Source organism: Musa acuminata, chromosome BXJ1-10, assembly GCF_036884655.1.
Source record: "Musa acuminata AAA Group cultivar baxijiao chromosome BXJ1-10, Cavendish_Baxijiao_AAA, whole genome shotgun sequence".
NCBI classification, from domain to species: Eukaryota; Viridiplantae; Streptophyta; class Magnoliopsida; order Zingiberales; family Musaceae; genus Musa; species Musa acuminata.
In genome coordinates, this window is record NC_088336.1 from 4515479 (window position 1) to 4528360 (window position 12882).

The 12882-nt window shown below is 36.6% G+C and overlaps 1 protein-coding gene across 2 annotated transcripts in view; it reads left to right on the top strand.

Annotated features, from left to right (window-relative positions):
• LOC103999822 (uncharacterized) overlaps nucleotides 1-2742 on the top strand; it is a 60496-nt gene extending 57754 nt beyond the window's left edge. The window contains exon 22 of one of the 2 annotated variants that reach the window (XM_009421689.3): nucleotides 2234-2592. In XM_009421689.3, coding sequence (XP_009419964.2) covers nucleotides 2234-2353 — 120 coding nt within the window. In that variant the 3' untranslated portion in view covers nucleotides 2354-2592. Of the gene's footprint in view, nucleotides 1-2233 lie in introns of both variants that reach the window. The other variant, XM_065085702.1, reaches the window with a different exon arrangement.
• Nucleotides 2743-12882: the final 10140 nt, after the last annotated feature.

A 12882-nucleotide genomic window follows, 5' to 3' on the forward strand; every position in this document is an offset into this window, starting at 1 on the left:
CCGGTTGGACTTTTATTTGGGACTTCTTTCTTATTCCCTTTAGATGGTAGCACACCCCTTGTCTTATAGGGTGAGGGCTGCCCCAAGTCCTTAGGATTTAAGGGCTTTCCTTGTAGGGCACGCATAGCTAGTACTTTCCTTGTAAGGTCGTTGTAACCCCCTTGCTTGGTGGCTATCCCTATTTGAGTGAGAGGTGCCCTAATCTGACTGCTATTAGGACTTGGATTGAGGTGAGTGGGCTACTGGGACTTGGGCTTTAGTTGGCCAAATAGGGCTTTAAGTCTTCAAAGGGTCCTTGGATAGGGATCAATCAAACTTGTTGAATGGTGTTGAGATCGTCCCTGATCAAACAAGGTGTTAGCTGCAGGAGTCAGCATTTCAGCCACGTGGCGTCATCTCGTCTACCATTATGTCACGAACGGTCGTTGCGCACCCGCAACAACTCCGTTCAACGAACCGTTCGTCGCCCTCATCTACATGTACAGCTACTTGGCAGCCTGTTTTGCCTTGGTTTTGAGTCATTTTGCTTGTAAAAATGTAAGTTCGAACAAGCTGCAGCGTTACAAAGCGACCGCTCACCGAACCGAGCAAAACAGCCCCAAAACAGCTCCGTTTTCGTGTGCCACGGGCTGATTTCTGGAATCTGCCTTCGCTCACCAAAACGTCAGCCATCTCAGCCTCTTGGAACCCCCCGGGTGGCACAGGGCTAGATGGGGCTTCGGTATAGTACCGGGTGTTGAACACTCATTCGCAAGTTCGCACGTTGCCTTGACGGGAACTTGTTGTCGCGCCCGGGACTCGGTGAGCAGCTGTTTGTGAGCTTGCAGCTGTTCGTTCAACCTTCTAAAGCCCTTGTTTTCCCCCTCTCCCTCTTTTCTCTTGTGCACGCAAGGTGCTCGCTGAATTGCTTGTAAAGCTTCCCCTTTTCGCGAGACTTCAGGACTTGTCTGTTGCTCGTTCTTTCGAACTAATCAACTTTCTCTTTTACAGGTCCTTCGGGACCTGCGAGAGGTTGCAAGTGGGCTGATCTTTGCGGAGAATATCGCAAGGGCGAAGCGCGACTTAGGCAACGCAAGCTAAGTTCGCGTCTTGGCCGCAAAGGTGCCTCACGCCTTAGGCAATTCCAGCTAAGGCCGTGACAATTAGGAGCCGAGGTGTCCGCCATTGGAGTTGGCGTGTTGGCCACATGGTGCCATGGTGTCGGCCATAGGAGTTGATGTGTCATCACGTGGCATCGTCGTGCCTGCCACATGGTGCCGAGGTGTCGGCCATGAGAGTCGGCGTGTCTGCCGCATGGAGCTGAGGTGTCGGTCACTGGAGTCAATGTGTCTGCCATGTCATTTTCCTATAACATAAACAAATCACTTTAACTTCTAGTAGTCTAGAAAGCATGGAGATAACTTAAAAGGCTCCTTTTTTACTGTTAGTATGGTCCATGAAGGGTTGATGGAAGGTCATCTTAATAAGATATATAATGCCTGTAACAAGGTAGTGTTGTATGAATAGATTTGTGTCTGTGAACTATATTTCATCAAATCCTAGTAAAGATTGAAGTGTTCTTTCCTCTAATGCATGTTATTGCCCCACTTATTTCCGCCCATTAAGACATTTATTTGTGCAAAGGATAAATAGTGAAGATGGGATTTGATCCCATGCAATGATCTGGCATCTTCCCGTTAAGACAAACTGAGAAGCAAAATCAAATTTATTCTTTCTATATAAGCTAAGAACCTCAAAGACATTTGGTTTCATGGAGAACTGATTGTGGTTTGCATTTGTACTTAAGAGGTGATTTTGTGCAATAAGTCGATGGTACAAATTTTATGTTTGGCCTATATTTTACCAACCAATTCCATGGACATCATGTGTAGTCACAGGGTTTTGCTGGTCATCAGTTGGCACAGGTTATGAATATATTCACATTCAGCACCTGACGGCATTGTGAGCATGCCACTTTGTGGACGAATTATATTTGTTTCTTTTCCCCTGTAGCAGCAGCACATTGCCTAGCCAGTTCAAATTTAGAAACTATCAAGTACTGTAAGATTTGTTGTTGTGTATGCCCAAATGTTTTGGTATATTAGTAATAACTGACATTCTTATAATTGTTTCTGTTAATATTTGTAACATTCAAAAGTAGATTTAACTGCATATTTATTCCCTCGTTTTTATTGTTTCCCTGGCCTTTTCGTTTAAGTGATCTTTTACAACTGGTTCTTTATCATTATTGCAGCGTTTAGACCCTAAGGAGATCACACTGGAAGTAGGTTTGAAGCTTTTGGTGAGCAAGACTGCCAAACAATTTGGTCGTAGGAAAGGCAAGTCTAAGACTGAAGAAGCCGTGTGGGAGTAACCATAAATCTTAATCGGCTACATTCGGAACAGCCTGATAGGCTAAAGTCTTTTGTTTAAGAACAACGTCTGGAACTCGAAAGAAATGCATAGCATTTGTGGAAGACGAACGATACATGTCTCCATCAACATCTGTGGGCTTAAGCTCTCTTAATTTCCATGTAGCAGCGGCCATTGAATGTCTTCTACTTGTCATTTTCATTAATGTAATGATAATGATTTTCCCCCGTGATTATGACATTTTGATCAGTTGTAATTCCGGCTCGATTAGAGGTATTATTTAAAGCTGCATAATTTGTTATGCAGCTCTTCTGGAGGGTTTTTTTTTTTTTTCCTTTCTGTAATAGTTTCTTTAGGGACATAAGACTATGATTTTAAATTGTATTTTCATTACTAGAACAGAGTGGTGTTTTATGACAAAAAAAAAAAGATCTAAATATGTGGTTAATTGTTATTATTTTCACTATGAGCTTCAGTAATATTGAATAAAAAACTTTGAAATCAACATGGATCAGCTGGCTATCTTTATTACCGGTTATGTAATTTTTGGTGTAATTTTATTCATTGCATCAAGAACGATATTCTAACTTAATTTTATTCATTGCTTCAAGCATGGGGTGCTAGAAAATAGACAAGTTAAAGAAAACCCAAATAATAATAATATATGAACTCAGACAATTAACACGTCTGGTTATTGGCACGATCGTCTTAGTTCCTCATGAATGTGAATCTGAAATGGTCGATGATCACCAAATTTTTTGATCGTTATGAGCTCTGCAAGCCATCTCTAGTCTTGTGGATCACACACCCATAGTCTTCTAGATGTTTGTTCCAGTTAAGTTTTCCTCTTTCGGAAATAAACCTTAAATAAATAAATAGAATAAAATAAAAAGCATCAAGCCCCGGTGATTCTATCAAAATTGGGCGGGTCATGAGCTCTATAGTTGAGTTTCCAAGGCAGGTGGCTAATTTAAACCGAATGCATTGTGTCTATCAAAATTCTAAGATCAGCTGATAATAGCTTTCGATTGAGATGCCATGGCCCTTCCGTAGTTCCATTTATTAAAAGTAATAATGGTCAAATGCAATGCACAAAGACAGACCCATATTCTCACTCCGTGACTCTGCTTTGCCCCAGAACATACGAGATTGCGTGCTTTATAAAGTGAACATCCGATAACCAGCACTTTATTGATAGTTATTTGAAAAAACCGAAAAAAAAAAAAAAAAAGAATTCATACCACAATCCACTTGTCTCTGTTGAGATCATCGTTATTTTAAAAATGTATCCCACAAGGAAGAACTAAAAGATGCAGTCACAGTTTAACACGGTTTTACGGCCATGAGAGTTCCGTCAAAAGTTTGATGAAAATTTAGCAAATAACAGTGATCCATTTTTGTCATTCCAAAGCAATAAGAAAATAAGAAAAAGGCAAGTAAATGTCCGACAGATAACTCGGGGAAGACATCTCAGCAAAGATGTAATAGTAGCGATCGGAAGACTAGAAAAAGCAAGTATAAAACCAAACAAAGTTGCGCATAATTTTATACCTCACAGATTTTAAATATTAAAACCATTTTCTGGTAAACTCACTCTTCGAATAAAATTGCACTTGACATTCTTTTCAAAAAAGTTCTTTTTGTGTGTGTGTGTTTGGAAACAAAACTTTCCTTCGTGTGCTAATGTTTAACTAGTCGTGCTCATTTACAAACTAATTGTTATTAGGCTAACATGGTACTACAAGTACATTTGTAACCATTGGGGGGTGGCTAAACTCAACCACTCCTTGTATGTCCAGAAATCATCAGTAAAAATAATAAAGTATGAGTAATCACATATGACATGAGTTCACATGGGTTTACATACTTCATCATATATAAGTTCCAATAGCTGAGTGGCTCTCTCTCCAATTCCACTAAAAAAAGAGTTGGTCAGTTTTCTACGAAGGCAAAACTCGCAAGTTGCATATCACTTATAGTCGAATGGATCTAGATATTCATTCTTTAACCACTTTTGAATCATTCTCTCGTGGATATAACCTAGCCTACAATGTGTTCACCTCATCTCGTTTCCTCTTGGACACACTTACATTCATGATATGTGGAGTAGTGTCTAGTATAAACAAACCATTATGCAATGTTCCTCTTGTGATGATCTCATCATCTGATATTATTGAATAATCATTGTTCTCAAAAACTAATTTATATCCACTAATTGTCAAACATGAAATAAAAAAATATTTTTTGATAATAGAATGAATAAAATAACATGGATCCAATACAATAATAGCTCCACTAAGCAAATGTAGGGTGATTTCGTAACAGCTTCTATAGCAACTTTTGCTCCATTGCCCATCTTAAGATCCATCTTGCCTCTCGCCAATCTCCTAGATCTTGTCAAAACCTACAACGAATTACAAATGTGATAAGCACTATTGGTATCAAATACTCATATGTTGTCATAAGAGTTTGACAAATGGAGACTGATCGTGAATGTATCTGAATCTTCTCCAAGCTTCTGTTTCGCCCTCTTTGCAAGGTACTCTTTGCAGTTCCTCTTCTAATGTCCATCTTTGTTGTAGTAGAAGCACTGTCTTTGTCCTTTGTTGGGTCTTTCTTAGCAACCTTTGCTTTACCCGATCTGCCCTTGCCCTTGCCTTTCTTAAAGGACTTTTCTGCCTTCTTTTTCTTTCTGGTCTCACTAGTATAGAGAACTGGCTTCTCTTTCTTGTTAATGCTCTCTACCTTCCTCAACATATTGAGGAGCTCAAGGAGATTCATCTCAAGCTTGTTCATATTAAATGTGAAAAGGAATTTGGTAGAGACTGAAGCACAAGATCCATACAAAGGTTATCCTCTAGGACCATTCTTAGACCTGTAAGTTTCTCTATCCACTCAATCATCTTTAGGACATGGTTCTGAACCAGTGTCCCCTTAGTCATCCTAGCGTAGAAGAGGCTCTTGGATATCTTATATCATTGAGTCATTCCCTGATCCTCAAATAGTTTGCGGACATTTATGAGAATAGATCTGGCATCCATCTTTTCATACTGTCTTTGTAACTCAGGAGTCATAGAGCCCAACATGTAACATTGAGCAAGAGTTGAGTCATCTATGTACCTCATGTAGTGAGTGATCTCATTCTTGCTTACCCCTTCTTTGGGCATAGGCATCACTATATCAAGGATATACGCGATTTTTTTTATCGTGAGAATAATTCTCAAATTACGGAGCTAATCTGTATAATTCAGACTAGTGAGGTGGTTGACATCAAGTATGCCACATAAGGGGATTTGAAAGCGATATTTTCTAAAAAGAAAAAGATGTAATAAAAATAAATATCATGCAAATTTTGTAGTAAAATAAATAAATAAGATATAGACTTCTATTTTATTCTACTCCCACTATTTTTCTAGCGAGTTACGCGACACCCTTAGGGAAATCCAATCCTTTAGACCTATTTGTCCTCAATCATTATGTATCTATAGTCTCTCATCTATCTAATATCCCAAAAATCATATACCAAGCATTGTGTTGCTAAGCCCATGTAGTTTTTACACGAGTTTCACTTTAATCGGATTCTCCCAAAGAACTATTTCTCTCTCAATTCGAATGACCCTGGCTAGGGATTTGTTTGAGCAAGAACACATGGGATATTCTTCTCATAACACCGAGAGCGAATGATCCTATATCGACACTCAATAGCCCTCGTAAGGTTAGCTACCACTTCCGATGACCGGTTGTGCTAGATCTAGAACCTCCAGACTATAAGTCCGGTATTAAAGAGTGGAGTACTTATACAGGACATCATTAGTATCTCAAGTCTAAGGATCAAATACACCACTTGGACGACGAAATCATTATTTGACAAAAAAACATCATCGACCATCCAACATTCTGTGAGTGGATCAATCAGTGAACTCATTCTCCAATGAGCACCTGCACTGTATCCCTAGTGTCCCCACACGAGTAGCTATGAGACCAGCTGCATCTATCATATAGATGGGTATACAACACACTAGTCTGTTCAGTTATCTCAATATCACTCTCAAGTAATCCATGACTAAGATTATTTAAAATATATGTTTAAAAGCAAATCGGTCTCATTATTGTGATCTCATCACGATCTGATTCCCATTGCATAAATCCATGGACATCACAATATATTCATGCAATAGACAATTTAAAGTGATAAAATACTAAATAATAATAATAAGCAAAAAGAACTATACGAGAAGTTAACTGACTATGAGATATATTTAAAGCGCGAGGGTAAGTTGTTGAATCTCATATTTTGATGATGAAACTAATTGATAAGTGTTTATGATTTGATCTACGTTTTGAGTGACGCTGGATGCTTCGATCAGGGAGAGACATTTAAAACAGGAAAAATCATGTTGGGCTAGAGAAATATGTCAGAAGATTGGACGTTGCACCGAAGGATCGGTCGATGTATCGATAGAAGGCTTCGGGCCATGGTTTCGGGCATCGGACCAAGAAGAGCAGATATTGTGCTAAAGATATCGGAGTTGCAGAGGTCAATTGGCCAATCAGGCAATAGGCCGTAAGAAAGGACGATGTGCCGAAGAATTGGACGAAGTGTCAAAAGACCAATGACATGCTGGACAACATGATTCATGCTTAGTAATAATTGTTTAGATCGAAGTGTGTTTTATGTGTGCAGGATTAACTACGATAGTAAGGAATAAAACAAAATGATGTCCCAGAGTCAAGAATGCAATTTCGTTGGGAGTTCGAGAGTTTGTTGGAAGTCCGAACGTTCATCGGAAGTTCTGTTGGAACTGATCGAGAAGTCCAGGAGCTTGCCAAAGAAGCTCGTCGGAACTCACCAAGAAGATCGTCGTAAAGTCCAAGAGCTTGCTGAGAGTCCGATCGATGTGTCGGTAAAAGGACTTTGTGCCATGAGTTCAAGCATCGGGCCGAAGAATCAGACATTGCGCCAAGAAGATCAGAAGTTGCAGGAGATAATATGTTGATTGGGCAATATGCCGAAGGAGAGGACGATGAGCTGAAAGATCGGACGAAGCATCGTATGAACTAGTGACATGTCAAACAATATAGGATTCACGCTTGTAATCGATTGTCTAAATCAAGTTAGTTTAGAGTCTAATTGAGTTAGTTTTGGGGTGTAATTATACCAACTCAATTAAGATCCCATTGAGCTAGAGTTGGGACTATTTTGGGTCAAGTGGAAGGCCTATTCGGTCACCTAAGATTAGGTGGAACCACCTATGAGTTGAAAAAGTAAAGAGCATATTTTTCTAAGTTTTCAGGTGGTGGTACTACTAGACTAGGCGGTGGTGCCAATGTTAGTGTTGTAGGTGGTGGTATTGCCCAACACAGGTGATGGTACCGTCAGGACCCAAGAAATCCGAAATGAGATCTTTTTTTGCTTCATTTTTGAAACCATTTGGGGTCTAAATACCCCAGCTATTCCTATGTGAAAAAATACAAAATTAAGTAGAAAAGGAGAAAAATATATTTAAGAAAAAAGTGTTATAAATCTCTGAAGTTAGTAAGTCTCTTCCTCCTAGAGGTAGAAGGTTTCTAAGGGAGGAGTGATGTCTAAAAGAGAAAGGTGTAAATGATTTTTCCTGAGCCTGTGAAAAGGAGAAAGAGTTATAAGGGTAGCTGATATTCACCCATTGAAAGAAGATCGGTAGTGGAAGCCGGTGGTCTCGAGCGAAGAGGAATCGAAAGTGGATGTAGGTCAAGACGACCGAACCATTATAAATTTGGTGTGCCTCCCTTACTCTCCTGTGGATATGTTGCTTATCAATGTCCATTCAATAAATGTAATCCACAAAAATTGATTTAAGTTCCTAAAGGAACCATAATGAACTCCATACAAAATGATAAGCTAAGTCGATTGATTTTTTAGACACCCAAGGTCAAATGGGTACCTAAAAATCATCTTTTTTTATAGAAATATTTACCATCACAAACTAGGAGCAAGAGATAGTACCTTGATAGTGGATGTTCAAGGCATATGACTAGAGATCCGTCTCAATTCTCTAAACTCACTAGCCTAGACGAAGAGTATATCACCTTTGGAGATAACAACAAGGGTAAAATCATTGGCAAAGGAACCATTGGTAATAAATCTAACTTTTTGATTAAAGATATATTGTCGGTTGATGGTTTAAAGTATAATCTTTTGAGCATTAGTCAATTATGTGAATATGTCATTGGATTTTAATCTAATGCTTGCATTATTGAACAACCACACAAAAACACTTCTATAATTTTTCTAAAACAAAATAATATATATATTATTGACATTGATGATCTTTGTAATGAAATATATTTTTTTATTTTAAATGACGATGCTTGTCAACTAGGAAAATAAATAAAAGGTAGTTTTAAACCAAAGAATCAAATAAGTACCTCTATGTTAGGAACGAGCCGACACTAGGGGGGCGGGGGTGAATTAGTGCTGCGGTAAAATCACGTCGGTTCTGAAAATTCTTTCATACATTGAAAATCGATCCCGGAAATATGCTTAACTTGAAAGTGTGTTCATAAACGTATTGAAAGTAGTAAGTAAGTAAAGTGGTTTGCAGTTAAAGTAAATTGCTCAAAAGAAACGTAAACTAGATTTTTATAGTGGTTCGGATGTCGTGACCTACATCCACCCCACTGATTCCTCTTCAATCAAGGCCACCAGCATCCACTATTGGTCTTTCTTCAATAGGCGAAGATCAACCACCTTTTATAGCTCTTTCTCCTTTTACCGGGTTTAGGAGATAACCCTTACACCCTCAATTACGCCTCTCTCAAACTATTCTAACACTTAGAACTTTGAGAGGAGTTCACACACAATTAAAACAGAGTTTTCTTTCCCTTTCTTTGCTCTTTGTTATGTATTTTAACCAGGGATATGAGAGGTATTTATAGGCCCCAATGGCTTCAAAATTGGAGCAAAAAAATGTCACATCCCCGGATTTCAGGATACTGGCAGTACCATTGCCGTTATTGGGCGGTACTACTACCGCTGGTTTGACACTAGGCGGTATGACCGCCTAATAGGAGCAGTACTATCACTGGCAGCATTCATTGTCGGTGGTACCACAACCCAGTCTGGGAGGTACCACCGCCCAAGCAACCTGGAACATTGTCTCCCAAACGATGCCACTATCGGTTGGGCTTTCAAGTGCTGAATGGGCTGTTCAATCTGACCCAATTCAGTCCTGTTAAGGGCTCAGTTGGTCCCTAATGAAGTTAGTGGGATTACCTCCCAATCTTAACTCTAATTATGTACTAACTATAAAATTTAAGACATTTACTAAGCTAAACAAATTCGTAAGTCTAGGTTTCTTCCAGCGAGCTTCCAACGATTTTCCAACGAACTTTCGATGATCTCTCGGTAATGTTCCAACGGACTCCCAGCAAGCTCTTGGACTTCACGATGATCTTCTTGGCGAGTTTCAATAAGCTTCTTTGGTAAGCTCTAAGACTTCTCGGTCAATTCCAACAGAACTTCCGATGAACATCCGGACTTCCGATGAACTCTCTAACTCTTAACGAAATCGCGTTCTTGACTCCGACACTTCATTTTGCTTTATGCTTTGCCATCATAGTTAATTCTATATATATAAAAACTAACTTTGATCTAGACAATTATTACAAAGCTTGAATCATGTTATCCGGCATGTCATTGGTTCATCGACGCTTCATACGGTTCTTCGGCGCATCGTCATCTCTTGCGGCTTATTGCCCAATCGACTAGTTGACCTCCACAACTTCGATATCCTTGGCACAATATCTGCTCTTCTTGGCCCGATGCCCAAAACCATGGCCCGAAGCCTTCTGTCAATATGTCGACCGATCCTCCGGCTTGACGTCCAATCTTCTAACATGTTTGCTCTGGCTCAACATAATTCTTCCTACTTCAATTGTCTCTCCTTGATCGAAGCTTCCTACGTCACTCAAAATGCATATCAAATCATAAACAATATCAATTGGTTTTATCATCAAAATTTGAGATTCAACAATCTCTCCATTTTTTATGATGACAGCCAATTAATGACGGAGTTTAAACAAATTCCCCCTATCAATATACCATATTGATAGAACTCTTTGATTCAAAAATCCAAGTAATATGTTATCATAAACTTATACATAACATGATACTTCTCCCCCTTTGTCATCAACCAAAAGGAGAAGTGCAATTTTCAAGTGTTTAAGATATAATGTCAAACATTGCATTTTTCATCATATAATTTGTAAGCTAGAAAATTTAGCAAGTATTGCATCATATTAGAATATGCAAGCTAGCAGATTTTATATCATTTTACAACATACATAATCACCAAATCATCATTAATTTTAAAGATGTGCATGATTGTAAATTTTGCAAGTTTGTATTTTTGCTTCTTAAGATAGGCAAGCCAGTGATGTTCAAGATAGCAAGCTCTTTCTTCTCTTTTGAAAAGTGTCATTTTTGCTTCCTTTGCAAAGTGCAAGATAGCAAAATTTTACATTATTTTACAACATACAAGCTAGCAATTTGACAAGTGTTACTTATCTTTGAAGTATGAAGGCTAGCAAGTTTTTAAAAAATAATACAAGATAACAAGCTAGCAAGATACAATGTTTTACATGAAGCAAGCTAACAAGTTTTGCATTATGCAAGCTAGTGAGATTTTTTTGCAAACTTTTTTATACCTTTTGATAAATGCAAGATAACGTGTTTTTGCATCCACTTGAAACGTACAAGCTAGCATTTTTTACATTTCTAGCAATTCTTTCTCCATATATCATCATGCAAGCTAGCAATATTTCTCCCCCTTTGTTATTGTCAAGAAGAAGGGAAGAATATAAAGTTGTAATTCTTTTCCCTTTACATCAATTTCTAAATCATGACAAAGGTAAAGTATCATTCTTATGTTTGTACATATCACTAAAACATGCACAATTTCAAAACCTTACATTTCATTTTTCATGCATGATACCAAAAATAAATCATCACTATGGGCATATTATACATGATACTTAAGCATTCATCATTTTAGCAAAAAATCAAAGTATTGCATGCATCATTCCGAGTTATAAATATTTCACATCATTATGGTATCAATTTATCAAATTATATCCTATCATGCATTATCATAACTTCTTTCCCTTTTGTCATTGTAAACAAGAAAGAAGAAAGGAAGAACATAATGATGTAAAATATTTCAATCATTATAAGGCATACAAGTCATAAATACAAAGAAATCATGTCATGAAAGATAAGACCATTTAAATACCAAAAGACATTATTTATATAGTAAATCTCTTCTTTAAATAAAATACCAAGAAAAAATCGTAAGAGTATAAAGAAGAGATTTTGATTCAAAAAATCTCAAGTAATTTTAAGAAACTAAGATTATGATTTTGATAAAACTCATTCAAATTCAAATCATCAAAATCTCAACATTTCTTTTAAGAGATTCAAAATGGTATAAATAATTTTATAGGTCTCTTAGTGAAAAATCGATAAGATAGAGAAAAAAAAAATTCAAGAAAAATGCTTTCCTCCTTTTGTTTCAACTTATTGATTGATTTCACACATGCATATTCTTTTCTTTCAAATATATGCATCATTCATTAACACCAAAAAAGAACTTTCAAAAGATCGTAAAAATTATCATGCATAAGTTCAAAATATAAATTCGTTAAGCCTGCTTTCAAATCATCATTATATTTTCATTAAGACATCAAGCATGGTTTCGTTGAATATAATGTTGAATGATTCTTAAAGATATCTAAACTTCTTTAGTTTCAATTTGTGTGATTGACTTTATATTAGCATGCCTAAATATTTGTTCTTATGTCAAAACCATGTATCATGTTTAGGATCGAAAAGTAAATTTTATCATAAAAACCATCAAGACCAAAATAGTATAACATATTAAACATAAGGCTTCTTTAATAAGAGATTTAATTCATCATTTTAATTTCAATGATAATATATTTTTCTTTTTATGTGTTTCATTTTAAGTGATTGATTTCAGATAAGCATACTCAAGTTTTTCATATTAAAACCATACATCATAGTTCAAAATCGAAAGAGCAAATCTCATTATGAAAGTCATCAAGATCAATAAGTCATAAATTATCCAAAAATTACTTTAAATCATCATGCATAATTAAATATAAAATTGTCAAGCATGATATTTACATTATTTCATTATTAAACCATTAAGCATGATTTCATTAAAAATGAAGTAATTTTTTTAATCACATTTGGAATTCATCAATTTAGATACATATTAATTTTTTCTTAAAAATATACATAGGATTAATCATTAGATTTATATTTTGTTATATTTTCATAAAATATGCAATTGTCATTATCATTTTCAAAATTAGCTAGAAAAAGGAAAGCATGATCCCAATTTTTAACATTTTCATTTCATTTTTAAACATGTAATTTTTAAGAAAAATAATTAAACTAAATTAAAAATAACTCATGAAAAACATTATGTAATTTCAAGATAAACTAAGGGGATTTTGATTACCTCA